The 18,435-nt window shown below is 33.8% G+C and overlaps 2 protein-coding genes across 4 annotated transcripts in view; one reads left to right on the plus strand and one right to left on the minus strand.

Moving 5' to 3' along the window:
* Window positions 1–1,875, plus strand: part of LOC147078297 (acyl-CoA Delta-9 desaturase-like) — an 88,468-nt gene extending 86,593 nt beyond the window's left edge. Inside the window, exon 8 of the mRNA XM_085958339.1 lies at window positions 1,109–1,875. Within this exon, the coding sequence (XP_085814465.1) occupies window positions 1,109–1,296 (188 nt within the window). The 3' untranslated portion in view covers window positions 1,297–1,875. The remainder of the gene's footprint in view (window positions 1–1,108) is intronic.
* Window positions 1,876–5,924: 4,049 nt separating this feature from the next.
* LOC147078298 (glutamyl aminopeptidase-like) overlaps window positions 5,925–18,435 on the minus strand; it is a 76,505-nt gene continuing 63,994 nt past the window's right edge. For all 3 annotated transcript variants that reach the window (XM_085958320.1, XM_085958328.1, XM_085958312.1), the window contains 7 exons: window positions 16,703–16,833; window positions 14,855–15,052; window positions 12,971–13,056; window positions 12,703–12,848; window positions 9,346–9,475; window positions 8,538–8,760; window positions 5,925–6,223 (listed from right to left, as the gene is read on the minus strand). In XM_085958320.1, the coding sequence (XP_085814446.1) occupies window positions 6,068–6,223; window positions 8,538–8,760; window positions 9,346–9,475; window positions 12,703–12,848; window positions 12,971–13,056; window positions 14,855–15,052; window positions 16,703–16,833 (1,070 nt within the window). In that variant the 3' untranslated portion in view covers window positions 5,925–6,067. The remainder of the gene's footprint in view (window positions 6,224–8,537; window positions 8,761–9,345; window positions 9,476–12,702; window positions 12,849–12,970; window positions 13,057–14,854; window positions 15,053–16,702; window positions 16,834–18,435) is intronic.

Genomic DNA, 18,435 nt, shown 5'->3' on the forward strand with positions numbered 1-18,435 from the left:
TAAAAAAAAAAAAAAAACCTTCTACCAAAAAAACATTTACTTAATATTTTTGTGAAACCTTCACCAATAGATTCCTCCCTGTCAGTTTCTAGACAGAAATGGAAAAAAACTTTGGCATCGTTAATTTATTATTTGAGATAATTCTCGTTGGTCGTTCCCTCATGTCTGTAAATCGTGACCACCTTTGAATTTTGTCATCTTTTGAGTGACCAAGACTTTCCATTGAGATAATTAACTAACTCAAAAAATATAATATAAAATAATGAAAATAGTGCACTAAGTAGAGTGGTCCGAAAGCAGCGGTGGATGAGGTGATGTACGGGTAGATGAATACGTGCCTACATTGCTACAAGTAGTCAGATAGCAGTAGTGGAGTGGTGAAGTGAGATCCAACAAAAGTATTAAGCGCAACCCACATTGAGGTGCATGTCGCCTACTGTCTCGCTGTCGTGCCGAAAATTTTGTCTATGGTTTCGTCATTTTGCAGAATATTTTGAACGTGCACCATCTCTGTAAATTCACTGAAGAATGACACTGATGAAGAGTGCCTACTATAATGTATTAGTAATTTGAATTATTATTAATTATTCATGCTAATTTCAATTAATTTAACAGTTTCTACGTGTGTGTACGTTAGAATTACTTTTGACATGACATCCATAGATAATATTTTGAATACAACCCAACCTGCAGACCATAGATAATAGAAAACATTCTCATAGAAAATACACAGTGCTAACCACTAAAAACAAATAATCGTGATTTTGACATGACATTCGAAAAGTGTAGGCATGTGGAATATGATATAAACGTTCAAAACATCATGCAGGTATCAATGCAGTGCAGTTCAATGTGTGTTGACCTCATTGTTGTTTTAGTGATTACGGCAGATTTTGCTAACTGATAATGTTCATTTAAAGGTTCAAAATGTGCTACGGGATGGGAGCATCAGTCTGATAATATTTTAAACATCAAGAACAACGACATTACACACTGTTTTCCCGTAGCAGTAGGCAACTTGCACCTAAATTTGGGTCGCGCTTTACTGTTACATTATTAATATAAATATGCAAAAACTAATGAAATCATTCATTGTTATTGGTGATAGGTTGGGCGTATGATCTCAAAACGGTGCCGTATGATGTGATGAAAAAACGGATCTTGAGAACAGGGGATGGATCCCACCACATCAGCCAAGAACACTCCCACGAAGGACAGACGTGGGGGTGGGGGGATAAAGATATGACCGACGATAACAGAAATTGTGCTATGATTATTAAAAGTAAAACAAAATAATTAGCGTAATAATAATAATTATGATAGGAGTATATTGCGACATTATTCAGTGTACACAATTTATGAAATGGTACATATTGTAAGTAAAATTCCAAACATCAAAAACGCTCAGTGAGCAAAAAAAGTAACCAAGAGAGAAAATTTCTTCCCATATGAACCGTCCATACGATTAGTTTGGGCATGCAGTGATCGATTCAACGATTGATTTACCAAATGACTACAAATTCCAGATCATAAGCATTATACCGATACTTATAATGCTTCAAATACATTATCATCAAGTTATGTGCTGGCAACAAATTTAGTCTATGGTTACGTCACTTCGCAGAATATTTTGAATGCTCACTATCTCTATAAATGTAATAATGAAGAGTGCCAACTCTAATGTATTATTCATGCTAATTTTAATCAATTTTAATAGTTTCTACGTGTGCGTACGTTAAAATCACTTGCGATATTGCATCCATAGATAATATGTTGAACAGAAGCCAACCTTCAGACAGATACTAATGCAATAGAAAATCCATAGAGAAAACTACTAAAATTAAAGAATAACGTGAGTTGAAAATGTGTAGGCCTGCATATAATAGAAAAAAAACATTCACTGACTGGTGCGGTTCATGATGGAGTGCGATACGTGTGAGGTGACCTCATTGTTGTTCTGGCGATTTCGACAGATTTTGCTGACAACGTTTATTTAAAGATCCAAAATGTGCTATGGGATGGGAGCATCAGTCTGATAACATTTTAAATACCATGAAAAATTACATTACACATATTTTTCCCGTAGCGGTAGTTTACTGTGACGGCACATAACATGATGATAATGAATTAATTTTGAGGTATTAGTTGAAAAAAATTAACTTAAATTCATTGCTGAAAATACACCTAATATTCCATGATTTTTACCGCCAACTTCCTATTAATCACGAACCAGACCAGACATCTATTCGATTTCAATGTTAATAAATAAGTGAATAGTTTTTACATTTTTTTTTGTGATGGTATCTATAGGTTTTTCTTCTTTAATGATAATATCTCTTAAATTTTTACAATATGATAATGGTTGTTGTTGAAAAACTGTAATAATGTTGTCTTTCTTTTTCCTTTTTTTTAATAATACATCTCTTAATTCTGTGAGGCAAATATTATAATGGCATGACATATTTTTCTTTAATTGTATCTGAACATAAGTATAAGTAATAGATTGTTTATAAATTTTTTTTTTCGACTATATCCGATCCTAAGAAGATCAGGGTGGAGGTTTGTATTAAGAGATTTTTGTTTTTACGAGAAATGGATGTCAGCCACTTGCTCAACCAATTAGGTCCACATTTTGACTCATACACCAATTGAAAAACAATATAACAGGTGTACTTGTCAGACACAGAATTTGAGCTTGGGCCCCACAACGCTTAAGCCGCGCGGCCATTGTGGATGGATTTGTCCAAGACATAATTTTTAAAAAAATTAAATATTTCATATGTATATATAATATTATTTTTTAAATATTTCATATGTATATTAATAATTCAAATTATGTCATTAGCAATGATATAATTTGAAATGACAATTAAAAAAATTAGAGCAAGGTTTCTTTGAAAAAATGTCACCAGATAGAAAAAATACTGTGTCCTGAAAAACATGCAATAATGACTTATGTGATTACTGCTACCACCCATCGAAATAACAAATGATTATTTTGTCATTATTTATTTCCGCAATGCACAGAAAGTTTTCCTTTCGTTTTATATCATTATTTATGTAACTACCACAGAGCCAGATAGTCTGAAGTCCAATATTGATGAAAATAAATGAACTACAGAGTTTGTACTTTAAATTAACATATCACCTGTCCGGCCCAATCACACTTCTATTCACAAAAATCAGAATTTCGAAATTCTTAACACAATAAAGTAGTATTTGGCGGACATAAATAATCTTATATTGTTTTCCCCACGTGTTTATCATAGATAAGGTAGTCTGGCTCTTAGTGCTAGAACATAGTAGTACGTAGTTCGTAGACAGTGTCTTTTTTTGGGCATATCACACACGGTTATACACCCCGCTGCACGCCCGACCACTGTGGCCAAACGTTTAGGTACAGATTTGTTTGTGGACATTCCTGTATTATTGAATAAAATATTTTAAAGATATAATTAACAATTTCTAATTTCAAGTTATTCCTAGTTACCTTAGTTAACAAAAGTAGGATCGGTTTACGATCATTATAAATCGTCTACAACGACTCGCTTACACATCTTACACAATCTAATAGGATACAGTATTTAATATCAGTGTCATTCAACGCCATCCACAATGTTTCATGGACAATTTTTCAGTCAATGAGCATTTTTGATGTTTGGGCACAACACTGCGCGTATTTCATATATTTTGTTGCCAGGGTACGCCACTATTGTTCTAATGTACACGCAATAAGCTTAAAGACAATGTGATTCTCTAAAGTCTAAAGCAGGACTTTCCAAATGGTGTTTAAGGTAAAATTAATACATAGTACTCACTGTCTGTTTAACGATTTTTTGTATTTTTAATGTATATGGTAGTTGTCAAGTTAGGTATAATTAGTTGTCAAGTATTAATATGCAAATTTGTAATGTGCGTTTATCTCACTTAACTGGTTGACTGCCCCTCCCTGAGTCTGGGCTGCATAAGGCGCTGGCCTTCCATCCGGGAGCTCTGGGTTCGATCCCAGTGAGGTCACAATATATTTATAAATGATTTTCTCAAAGCCTGGGTATTTGTGATTGTTCAAAATTACTAACAACCATCTTGTACGAAAAAGCAAGGACATGGTTATTAATAATACTAAAAAAACAACAATACGTATTCCCAGCAATACATCCTTCCATATGTACATGGCTACGAATAAAATAAAAGAAGGAATGAGCATATGTACAATCACGGCAATCAGAAAGACCGGCAAATATGGCCGACATGATACACAAACATAAAATTACAAACACATACGAAGTTTAAGCACATGTACAGACTACGTGATATTTGTTTACGCAAAATCGTCGCTTTCCTAAATGGCGAATTAGGTTGCCCGTTTTTACACTGCAATGAATCAGTATGTTCCTTCCTTTCTTTTTTTATTCATTGGTAGATGGGTTATATACCTAAGTGTCATAGACTAAGTATAAATAATCAAAGTTTATTGACTGTTCATTATTTTCTATTTAATATGATATGGGATTATTAAAATAAAATACATTTCAAAGAAATCAGCATTTTATTCATACGCAGATAACAGATTCATAATATTCTAATGTATATTAATATAGTGACATCTTTATAAAAATATCAAAAACTACACTTTGATAAATAAACAAAATACACTTTTTAAAAAGACTTCTGTATCAAACAGTTTTATCAAAGAAAATCTCTCTTCTCCATACAGCTATGACTTCTATATTATGGCTGACACGTCAGAGCACATATTCTATGAAAGGAGATTTTTAGTAAGCGGGTGGGGGGGGGGCATATAGATATATTGTGGGGTTACTGTCAAAAGTTGGTAAGTCTCGAAGTCATGTTATAGAGTAATTGCAATTTGAAGTTTGACTTGCCCTCTAAAATCAAGCAATGCTAAATTCTTTGTGCTTTATGTGCCTGTTCTAGGTATATGATAACTTTTTTTTTTTTTTATTCTATAATACATATTATTTATATATATTATATATGTTACACCGAATGTGCGAAATTTACTATTACATGAAATGGGCAAAATTTTGGCTAATTCATGTAATAGTCAAGCCTGTTGCCTTATTCATGAATTAGGTAATTTTTCTGCTGAGTACATGAATTCGCCACGGTATGAAATTCTTGAACTGTCAACATGACAGAAGAAAAAGTAAATTTAATACAGATAGTTTTATTAGTTATAATTGGACATAATATAATATTATTATTATTAGGTTAGGTTAGGTTAGGTTTTGTAATTCTGAATTAAATTATTCAACTGAATGTCCATTTTGAGGTTAGCTATCAAGTGTCAACAAACTATCACAAACATTCAATCGACCATTGCACAATTGATACCCAAGCACGAATCAAATCGCGAAAATACTTTTCAATAAAATTCTTCCGTTATCATATTATAGTTCTAGAATTTTTTTGCGCATAGTAAATGTATATGAACGTCATTCAAATCAATGACATTTGACACATTTGTTTAGTTGCAATAAACACCACGGAGCGCGATCATCTATTTTGACCATAGATAATATAAATGTACATTTTGACCAATCCATGAGCATTTAATGCATTTAGTTTAGTTGCAAAAAATACCACCGTAGCGCACTCTCCAGATATTTTGTCTAATTCATGAATAAGGCAACGGGCTTGCATTTTTCATGATTTAGGCAAAATTTTGCCCATTTCATGTAATATTCAATTTCGCACATTCGGCGTAACATATATAATATATAGACACAATCTTTTGTTACCTCTAAATATGTACCTATATTATCGACTTACCAACTTTTGGCAGCATGTGATTGGGAGGGATTTTTAGTTGCAGTAACGACGTGTCAGCCACTATACAAAAGTCATGTAATACGCGGTCCCTTAAATGGTAAATAAATCAATATTATAATATTAATTAATATTAATACAATTATATCTCACATAAAAATAAAACAAAACGATTGTACACATGTCAAACTCACACACTCTATGAAGACGCATCATTCAATTGTTAGAATACAAAAAGAAATTACTAGCTCGCCAGTATGCGAGATGTGGTGAACTAAGATTTATTCTTATTATTCTCCGTAAGCCACGCGGTGACTGCTTTATCATGTTTCTTCAGCCACTTGATGTTGTTTTTGACATTTTCTTTCGCTTGCTCTCGGGGCACAGCTCCAGCTCCAGCGTTTGGATACATAGTAAAGAAGGATATCATCTAAAATATAAAATTACGTTTAGCATATAGTATTAAGAAAACTACCTGTGAAAAGGAGTAAGATTCGGCTTTAGCAGGTGAGTGGGCCGCAAAGAAATTCAGTCAGTTTCTCATGGCAGCATGCTACACGCTCAATATAAAATACCTTAACTACAATATTGGATTTGATAAAATGGTAATAAAACACTGCACAGCCAAGCGAGGGAGCTTATTTACTGAATGAAATAGTTTTGTCGTAGAATGTGGAAATCATGGCGATTTTCTGAATAACAAAATGTCTAATTATTGTCGGATCTGTGTCAGATTTGGGTCCACCTAGATTGTAAATATAATTTTCTACCAAATATATTTTACTACAAATAATATACATTAAAGATAGAATTTTATTTATTAAATCTTATGTTTTAAAATTACAACTTGCCACATCCATCTGCTGCTACTTTTTTGTAAGCAAATTTGATATTCGTGGTTGCAGCATTGTTTCTGAGACGAAGCGCTGCATTAACATCCATTCGATTTCTCTGTTTGGTTTTTTTGTTTTTTGGTTTGGTTTAGTCAAAAAAATTACCAATAATCTGATCTTTTTATAATTAATTCAGAGATGGATATTCTTTATCAAGGGATATCCAAAATTGAGACAATGATTGCATTTTATGTCTGGACACCAGAGTGACATCAGAAGATGGCTCGATCAGCTTTTCTTTCTCACGAGGATCAAGTACGCATGATTTAATATTTTCCAAAAAGGGATTATTAATCCAGAGGTTAGAGGTCCGCCTTTACGTAGATTTGTAATTTTCAGAGAAATGTTTATTAAAGTTGGCTTATGATGTTGAATATTATGACTTTCTGGTTAATATCAGCAGCATTCAAAAATTCTCCCAGCATTTCATCTAGTGCGTATTCCCCGAATCGTGTAGCGATATAGCCGGTAAATAGCATAGTGAAAGCTTTCGCGGACCGATAATAAATTCTTGAGGACCGGCGCCGGTCCGCGCGACGACCGGTTGAAGAACACTATTCTAAACCATTGGATTAAGAGGTTTAAAAAATACTATTTTATGTTGCCATCAAGTGTTTAATAGAACTAAACGAAATAATAGGACTTTAAAATTATACAAATAGAATTTCTAGGAAGTTTAAGGAATGTTTAGGTTTATATTCTGAAAATACCATAAAATCTCTATTTTGACCCACGTGTCACGTGTGGACCCTTAAATAAATTATATTGTGTGTCAAAAACCAAAATGATTAATAAAAAAAAAATACAAAATAATTTTTGTTGTTTCGATGAAAATATTTGGATAAAAATTAAATAATTAGTTAAACTTTTTTGTTCTTTTATATCGCCATAAAAACTATATTTGAAACATCATGGTTTTACATGTAAATTCTACATACATTTCAGCGCACAGTTCATTGTGAGCTGCCTGTATCAGAAAGAGACGGCCCTATAGAATTGAGACCAAAAATACACATTTTTTGTGGACCATTGCAGAGAGTAATGTTAAAATTTTAATAGATTCAATAAGAATACTAATTTGATATTGATTGGTATCAAATATGAGATAATAATTCTTTCACTATTAATTCCACGACGCCCGAGTGGCATACGTGTCCGCTTATAATGCCATGGGTCCCAGGTTCGAATCCTGGGTCCGGCAAATACACATATTATTGTTTGTCAATTTATGTTTGCAGAATATGGACGTAATAGGTTGAGCAAGTGGGTAACATCCATTTCCCGTAAAAACAAAAATTCTGTCATTACAAACCTCCACTCTGTAGAGGCCCATATGATCTTATTAGTATCGGACATGGTCGAAAGAAAAAAATTAATTAACACTATCGACCGAGGGTACTTGATAGAACTTGAATTTACTGTCATTATTATAAGATATTTGATAGGTACAACTTGATATTTACAAGGACCTACTTGCTAACCTATTTTTGAATCATTCAAAATTTTATATAAATATATACCTACGATATGTTTGTATTTTTAATTTACTTACCTACCCATTTTCTTCTGTCTTTTCCTTGTATTTCGGTGGTTTTTATTATGTATTTTTAAATGTTTTATTTAGACATGGATTTGATCTCAATACTATACGGCCATCTATTTCTGATACAACAGCTTATGGTGAACTTTGATATGGTCAACTTCATACGTACAAACCTCCTGACACACATAATGATTTTCTAAATTCTTACATTTATGCGTTTGCATCTATTGCATTTATGATAATATATTGTAAAATGGAATTATACTGAGTAAATGTCAATTAATTAATAGAAACTATTATCAACATACCTCATTGAGTTTCAACTCGGAAGCAAAGGATTTGGTAATAGCTGAAACAGTTGTTCCCAGAATACGGCTATTGATGGTGAATTTTTGGACCAAGCGAGGCCAATTCTCCCGGACATGATCCCAGACCACAGGAGTTCCCACAGGGTTGAAAGAGATGTACTGAATCACAGCCAGATGGTCTTGAGATCGAATGTTTTTGGGATCCCACGCCAACTGGAGATATCTGAACACAAATTATTCAATATACATAATTTGAAAACACCTCAGATATAAACATACTAGAAAAAATGTTTTTTGAAAAAATACAACGCCCGACGGGACATGAACCTATAACCAATGGATTCGCGCCAATGTACTTTACCAATTAAGCTACAGGCGTCCTACTTAATTACGACGAATTTAACTAGCAGTTCTTATATGAAATGTTTATCAAATTGCGTTAATGTTGGCTATTGGTTTTAGTGTTTTAAATCAAAATCAATTTTTCTAGTAGATGTTTTCAAATTATGTATATTTAATATGAAGAATGTTGCATTCTCAAATCTTGTGAATTTCTGGTTAAATAAAAGAAATAGTTAATTGAAAATATTAGCAAGTGCAAGTACATTATAACTAAAATTTGGAGTGATTCAGGCGTTGGTTAATAATTAGGATACTTAATTGATACCTAATTACTTATACTTCACCTTATTAAGTGTTATGTTAAACGAATGAGTTTTACCTCCGGTTCGAAGCAAATCGATTCGAACCTTTGGTAGAGGATTAGAAGGTTAGATGTTAGCTATTCGCAGAAACAACCATCACATACCTTTTCAGAATAGCAGGATTTGTAGAAGCAGCCAGAGCATGCATCAGAATTGACTTTTCCTGCGCATCATCTTCTTCCAAAAACCTGTCCCAAGTCTTCAACCATTCTGTCTCTCCGCTCGCTTGAATTCCTGTAACAAATTTCTATTGAACCAAGGCACGCATGTTGATGATAAGTCTTCATCTATACAGATTGAGATTTTATAATAATACTAAATCTGAAAATAGGTTATTTAAGCCGCGTTGAAGTACGATCCAAGTACACTTAGACCAAGTGCCATCCAAGCGCACTCGCATGAGACAGCTTCATACTAATTATTCCTATCCAAGCTAACTTGGATGAGTAAGACGCGGTCCAAGTAGTTTGGATAGGAATAATTAGTATGAAGCTGTCACTTGGATGGCACTCGGTCCAAGTGTACTTGGATTGTACTTGGACTGTGTCAACACGGCTTAAGAGCCTGACTACAAGGTGCGAGTCCCATCGCAATTTACGCTCGAGAACCAGAAATGTCTACCATCCAGAAATGGCATAGTTCGTGCGTTTATAACAATTAGGTGGCATAATTAATTTTTGAATCGGCATAAAAAAACAAACGCGAGTGTAGAAAAAAACACAACAACTCAATGGTGTTAGTCGGTTCCTATGAGATATTGTATTTCGCAATTATTTCCAATACCTATTCTCGGCACTTTACAACCTGGGTGACGTAATTTATTTTGGAGTAGCAATAAAAAGTCTTGCATTCGGCATTCGAGCGCCGAGCGGTTGTAATTCATTTTATAATGGCTGTAAACGCCGTGATTGTCCAGAGTCTGGGGTTTGCAGGCGATTGTTGTGCGAGAGTCGTCACGTGCGAGCGCTTGTGGACATCTGAATTAGGTCACATGTACCTGGAAAACGCGCTACATGTTACTCGCACGCCAAAACACGCCTCATGGGCAGGCTCTCTAAGGTTGAAAATGAACTGCAAGTCATTTCGTGTTGAAGATTCATTTTTACATAACAAGTTTACAAATGTGATCCGAGACTCATTTGCCAGGGCCACACTGAGATAAAAATGGTTTGTACCTATGCAGGCTTAAAAGTAGTTTTTTAGACAATGAACTGGTATTATTAATATTACTAAAAAAAATTATTTAACTTTTTATTTTTCATGATTCTGATTCTCTTTTGCTATCATGTATACTTTCATTAACCATCAAATCCAGCTTCTTTAGGTAGTTAGTGTTTAAACAGAGGTTGGTTGTAAAGCCGATTATATTCATAAGTAGTTTTATTTTTTGACAAGTTTTTCTAATAGTCTGTGTTTTAGGTAATTACATAGTTTTAATTTATCATTCATTTCTCTAATTATTTAGGTACAAGTGCAAGTAATTAATAGGCTTGCAAAAAAATATTTTATCTACAGTCATAATTAACGTGCTTCGCAGTTTTATGTGATCAACTACAGTGCGAAAATGATAAGTTGAAGTGTCATGGCCGCCATCGTGGCGCTACGATCTATGTCAATATTGTAGTTCTTGAAACGGCCACGCTTCACGTTAAACTTGCCGCACAGTAAGTAACTAACTTTAAAACCAACATCCTCCCACATACAAAATAAATATAATAAAATTAAAATAAATTATCACAATTAGATAATATAATAAATAACACAGGTAAACAAGCAACTACAATGAGTAATTACCTAAGTATAAAAAGAGTAATTTAGAATAATACTTGTGTGGTTGAACAGAGGTATTGAACATATCAATAGACATACTTCTAGAAAGAGAATGAATCCTGGATATTGAAGAATGCTTTAAAAAGTTTGGTTTATAAAAATGAATGCAATATTATAGGTCAGAGTGGGGACACAAACCCTAATCATATTCGTGAGCTGGAAGTAGTCAAAGATTAGATCTACAGTTATAAATATGACACCTCCTACGTATAAAGCCGTAACTGAAAAATGGTACTTTTCAGTAGTACGATTTTAATAAATTTTAATGACACCACAACGTTAATTTTTAATGCTGAAATCATAATTTTTTAGTTGATTGATAAATTACGAGGGTTGTCCAAGAATCAAAGACCTTTATTATTTAAAAAATCAGGAAAATTTTGTATTTACAAGAAAAGCATACGAAATTTTAGGTACATATACCCCAATATTTTTCGACGTAGTCCCCATTACGATCGATGCACTTGGTGAGCCGTAGGTCCTTGATTCCCTTGTCGTTAAACTCCGCCGCCGCCGCCGCCGCCCTCAAAAATGTTTTCACCTCTTCCTCCACTTCCTCGTCGGTCTCGAAGCATTTTCCGGCCAAATGTAGCTTCAGGTGAAGAAAAAGATGGAAATAACTCGGCACCACGTCGGGGGCTATGAGCAGGATGACGGAGGACATCTCATTTGAATGAGTCCAAAAGGTTCAAAAACAACTAAGCGAATTTATTTGTGAACTTCCGTCAGCATTTTGGGCACCCAATGAGCACATCTTTGCATACCCCAGATTTCCCCCCAAAATCGTTTATATGGTAGACTTACTGACGTCTGGGATCAAAATTTCGAGCTCACGGACTGTCACACGGCGATTTTCACGAACTTTATCATTGATTTTCTTCAACAAAACGTAAGTAATTGAGGACCTCCTTCCTCTCCCCTCCTCATCATAAACACTCGTTCTTGAAAACTCAAAACACCATTTCCTGACATTCCGCTGGATCATATTATTAGTATAATTGGATGTGAGACGACGATGGATTTCGACATGGTGGACTCCTTCCTGGTTGAGAAACCGAATGATTGAACGCACCTCGCAGGCGGCGGGATTTGGGAGCGTCCATCTCAAACGGACGCAAAAGTATGAACTGAAACAGCTACCGAGCCGTCTCACCACTAGTTAGGATAGGGAAGTCTACGCTACACGCCAGTGCTGCCATCTTTTGAGAAATAACATCCGCATCGCCAAATATTAATGAAGGTCTTTAATTCTTGGACCACCTTGTATATTGATTGATTTTTTGTTTTTTTTTCGATTATCATTGTTGTATTATCTTAAAAATTATTTAATAAAAGAGCAATCAAGTCAAAATAGCCAAAAACGCAGTTACAGACTTTTACTTAGGAGGTGTCGAATATAACCAAAAGGTCAACTTGATTTCAGCATGCATAAATTAGTTATATTTAATAAATTACTGTAGAGATTAGCTACAAGTAGTTAAAAAAACTTAAGAATTTATGTTGACATAAGAGAAACATACATAATGTATAGTAATCTAATTATTGTTACGATTTTTTAAATTCACATAAGCAACGAAACAGTAAAAATAAGAAGTAAAGATGAAGCAAGATTGCATCCGTGTTAAGCTTACCATAACTATAAACAGTGCTCTTCAAATCGGGGATAATTGTGCTATTCTTGTCACCGAGCCATGCTTTGAATCGTTTTGACACTTCACTTAAGCAGTCTTCATTACCAAACGAACAGGCCAAATTTAAAATAACAGGGCGGAGAAGTCTAAAAAGAAGAAAAAATATTAACAACTCTCAAATCTAGAGTTGGACTAAAAACAGCATATAATTATTAGCGAAAAAATGGCAATTTTCTTAAAATTATGAAATATTAAAAAATATGCTTACAGCCTATCATAGGCTTCGGATTTTGTTGTTTCTGGATCCCACATAATTTCTTCGTATATTGTATTCACAAGGGTTCTCACATAAGTCTGTAAAAAAATGACATATTTGAATTTATTACATTACTCATAATATTATAATAGGTATACCTAGATTGTTCCAAAATTAAAACTTCTGGTAGTTTGACTGACGTATAATATGTGACAGTAAATGTTGATATTTTGAGAGTACTTATACATTGAATAATAAGTAATGAAGGACTTTTTCAGAATGACAAATATAAGAATAAACCTTGGAATTATTATGTACCTATCATTGGCGATGGGTGGAGGTAAGGCTGTTGATTCGACATACACAGTTCACACTAATGTTAGTCAGTCAAAAGTATTTGTTTTCATTGAATTAAAACTACAATGTGTAGATAGTGATGGTTAGTTTTTAAAATTCAATTGAACCCTGTGTCAACCAAGCAATAATAGATAATAGTCAAAAACTATTCATCTATCTATAAAATATCTATAATTATGTCATTAAATCATACATTTTATATTTTATAGATAGAAGATTTTTTTTATTCATTATGGTTTGGAGTCCAGGGCTTAATAAATTTAAAAAAACTAACCAACACCACCTGTAACATGTACAGAAAAACCTCGTTAATACGAATTCCATGGGACCAAAAACCGAAAAAAAAATTGAATTAGAAAATATGAAATGTATGGGGGAAATATTTTAATTTAAAAAAAAAAAATGATTATCATTAATTTCGTTTCCGATCATAGATGTGCTTACCAAATTTCCGATACGATTCTTTCAAATTAAAATCTGTGCAAATACCGTGTGTCATTTACCCATTAATTGAAGTTGCCAAGTACATAGCTAGAATTATAGAAAATTATGAAATATTTCTTATTTTTCCAATTTGTCAACACAATTTATTTGGCATCATGTGAAAATCCGATAAACAATCAACAATTAAATACCTACAGCCCTGAAACATGTGAGTTATTGTTTTTCCTTTGAGTGAAGTGAAGTTGTGCCTCTGATGACATACCGCTGTGTGTGTCAATGGATCATTAAATGTCAGGATTATTTTTATTACCTTCATAAAATAAGTAATTTTTGATGTTTTAAGAAAAGTCTCACAATTTTCAATGACTGGCTCATGAAATAGTGTACTTTATTACGATTTATTGAATATTTTTGTATGCGAGGACTATGAAATCATTTCGAATTACGAAATTCGAATTAAAGGTATGGTCTTATATGAAAATAATGTTTAAGGGACTTTTTTTTCGCGAAAATTTCGAATTACGGCGAATTTCGAATTATCAGTGTTCTTACCAACGAGGTTTTACTGTATTCATAATTTAACGAAAACAAATAAGTATGACTGAAAAAGTGAGTACTATTTTTGGCGGATCGCCAATAGCATACCAAAACTATTATGGTTAGTTTAGACAGGGTTTATCGGATTTTTAAAAACTAACCAGCAGTGTCTACACATTATAGTCTCAGTTCAATAAAACAAATACGTATGACTGAGAAAGTGTGCACTATTTCTGTTGAATTTTAACAGCCTATCTCCACCCTTCGCCACTGGTACCTATTCGACAAAATACATGTACACAAAAAATTACAAATAATACTGCAACAAATCTAATGTAATTCTAATAGATAAATCTAAGTCTATAATATCTATCTTTCTCCGGATGTCATCACAGAACATGAGTGGAAAGATCAAAGGTAGGTAAGAACCATTGTAATTTTTACTAGTAAAGCTTCACGTAGCTGCTCCGTCGTTATCGGAAAAAAATTAAAGATCGCCACGATGGTGGCCTACCTCCCATAGGAGATGGTACAAGAAAATTAATTAAATGACATCACCTTGAATTCAATAAATCCTAATGACTCCGACATAATCCTCTTGAGTGAGGCGAATTGTGATGATGCAACCACCCACGGAGTATATTCAACCTCATTCTTCAAGTATTTTGAGAGGTCCAGGGCCACGTAGAAGGGGACTTCACCCGCCTCCGCCAGATTAAAGACATCATTCAACAAGTGTGTTTTATCAGATACAGTCTGAAACAACAAGATTATAAATGACAAAATGAAAAATAGATAAATATATTTTATAAGGAAATACTTCAGGCCAGTTTTGCATCTTTGACTAATATCTTTTATGAAGAATATTTTATAAAATCTTTTACAATATCTAATGAATATGGCAAGTATCAAATGAATAAAATGAAATATGAATCTTTTAAAAAATATTTCCTTACCGCCCTAAAAACCGATGTTCTGAGTCAATTGAAAATTGTCCTTTCTAAGCGTTGTATGATATAGTGTGCAGATATCAGTGGCGAAAAGTAGAGGTAAGCTGTTAAGATCCAGCATAAATAGTGCACACTAAATTTTGTCAGTCAGATGTATTTGTTTTCATTGAACTAAGACTACAATGCCTGAAATGGCCGCGTGGCTTACGCATCGACCTATAGCGTCGTGGGTCTTAGGTTCGTATCCTGGGTCTGGCAAGTACACATTTTGTTTTTCAATTTAGTACCAGAGTATGGACCTAATAGGTTGAGCAAGTGGCTGACATCCATTTCTCGTAAAAATAAAATCTGTTATGTACAAATTTCCACTCTGTGGAGGCCCATATGACTACAGTGTGTAGATAGTGTTTGTTAGTTTTTAAAATTCAATTAACACAATCATTGCTGACCTTTTAATTAACACATTTAAATAACATGCTAATCGTATCTAATGGCCATCTAATGAATATGTGCTAGGCGCTTCGTTAGCGTCCAATGAGTTAAACTCTGCCTAATCCAAGGCATAGTAGACAATAGTCAAAAAATATTTTATTGATAGAAGAATATTTTTTATCGATCATGGTTTGGTGTAGGCAGAGCTTAATGAATTTAAAAAAAATATAACTAACATAATTTGTACTATATTCTTAATTCAATGAAAACAAATAAGTATGACTGGAAAAGTGTCCACTATTTTTGTCAGATCGTCCATAGTATATATAAATTAGGTATTATGGTTTGGTTTAGGCAGGGTTTAATCTAATTTTAAAAACTAACCAGCACCATTTGCAAATTCTATTTTTTTCCGACCATGTCCGATCCTAATAAGGTCATAAGGGCCTCCACAGAGTGAAGGTTTGTATTAACAGATTTTGTTTTTTTTATGAGAAATAGATGTCAGCTACTTGCTCAACATATTAGGTCCATACTCTGACTCATACACAAATTGAAAAAACAATATGTGCACTTGGCAGACACAGGAGAGACCCACGTCACCATAGACCGACGCTTAAGCTGCGCGGCCATCGCAGGCATAGTAGCCTTAGTTCAATGAAAACAAATACATTTGACTGACAAAGTTTAGTAAGAGAAATATTCTACACGCGACTACAGCCACTTCCTGTTATCGCCTAGAACTAGGACAGTATGTTAGAATAGGCCTGCTGAGACAAACTACATAATGGTAACAATTACGAGAAGTGTTTAAATTCCAAGTCATAAAATTAATTGACTTGAGAGGTAGAAAGACTTAAGTGAAAAATGTATTAGTATAACTAAAATTACTGTTTTCACTCAAGTTACCTTGTCTGTCGGGTCCATGTTCAATGAGCTGGTCACACTTGAGAACTCGATAATACGTTATGCTATTCAGCTCATGTCTATCTAAGATATAAAGTATATAATGTATTGATCGTACCAAAGAAGATCCGTTACTTAGTAGTGCTACGTTAAGTTTTGTCCACATATCAACAGGGTAATTCACTCGATAGTAGCCCACTTGGTCATTATTGAATTTGATATATTTGGCATCAGCTAGGGGTATGATCACTGAAACAAGAAACATAATAACATTTCAATACTGCTTTCCCAATCGTTCATGTCCAAAAGGAACAGTTTAACTCATCAGTTACCTTTTGACCACCATTGCGTCAACATCTGTTACTGTTCGACCAAGAGTCAACATTACCGTTAACTCAATCATAAACTCATTTACAATTAGCCGAACTAAGTACAGGGTTATTTGCATTTTACGGATAAACCGAGACAATAATCAAACCAAGTGTGTGAGTGAGTGACCCGGGATTCACCAGAGCACTCCAGACATCCAGCAGTTCGACCATCATAAAGGCTAGTGCCTCAACTATATTCCTGCGGCAACCGTTCTCCAACGAACTCCAAATTCCTTCCTACAGTCCACTTTATTTTTTTATTTATTTATTTAAGAATACAAAACATTGTGGACATAACAAATCTAAATTCAAGACGTACACAACATGAGATTTACATTATAACAAATATTACAATATTTTTTTTTTTCGACCATGTCCGATTCTAATAGGATCATATGGGCCTCCACAGAGTAGAGGTTTGTGTTAACAGATTTTGTTTTTTACGAGAAATGGATGTCAGCCACTTGCTCAACCTATCAGGTCCACACTCTGACTCACACACAAATTGAAAAACAATATGTGTACTTGCCAGACCCAAGATTCGAACCTGAGACCCACGGCGTGATAGTCCAACGCTTAAGCCGCGCGGCCACCGTGGGACCGTGCACAATATAGAATATAATAATAACACAAAAACAAATTAAATCAAAACATACTTAAGTACAATTTAATACAGAAAAATAAAATTTTGAAAACAAAATGCACAAAAGTACATCAGTGAAAATGCCTGTGTCTTTAGGGAGCGCGTTTATAAACTTGCACCCCTCGCTAATGGTGCCTGATAGGCTTGACACGAGGAAACGGTTCTGATCCAGAATAAATCATGGCTGCGACTACGTAGGTAATTGGCAGGCGCATGTAAATTCAAATTTATTAGGACACCAGTATTGGAAACCATCCCTCGCGCTAACAAGCAAAAGTGTTTCAAGACAAGAAGAGACCGACGAGATTCAAGAGAGTGAAAAGTAAGCATGCCTTGTAGAAAGGCAGTTGGAAAATAATCATTTGACGAATTATTGAAAGGAAAATAGTTAAATGTCTTAAAATAAAGACAACGAAGAAATTTCTTCTGGACGCGTTCTAAAATAAGCTTATAGGAAACATCATAAGGACACCAGATAATCGACCCATATTCAAGAATGCTACGTACTAATATCGCCAATTATTTATTAGAGGCTATTGTCAAATGTATAAATCTATGCGTCTACACTAAATAAAATCACTGATGTGTCAAAAATTCAACATTTGAGGGTGTTGGTTTTCAAAGCATCCATTTATATTTATTTTTCACAATCCTGTTTCTCTATCAAATTCAGGCCGTATAAGGTCGAAAATGCATCAAAATGCTGTTTTTTATTATATATCAATAAAAATTTTAAGTATTTTTTTAAAGTATTTTTATTGATATATCAATAAAAAAATATTATGGATGTATATAAAATATATAAGGTGAACAAAATCTAGCAGGTGCCACTGACTT

The sequence above is a fragment of the Rhyacophila brunnea genome, unplaced genomic scaffold, assembly GCF_057557595.1.
Source record: "Rhyacophila brunnea isolate RB1 unplaced genomic scaffold, BYU_Rbru_1.0 scaffold_11, whole genome shotgun sequence".
Classification (NCBI taxonomy): domain Eukaryota; kingdom Metazoa; phylum Arthropoda; class Insecta; order Trichoptera; family Rhyacophilidae; genus Rhyacophila; species Rhyacophila brunnea.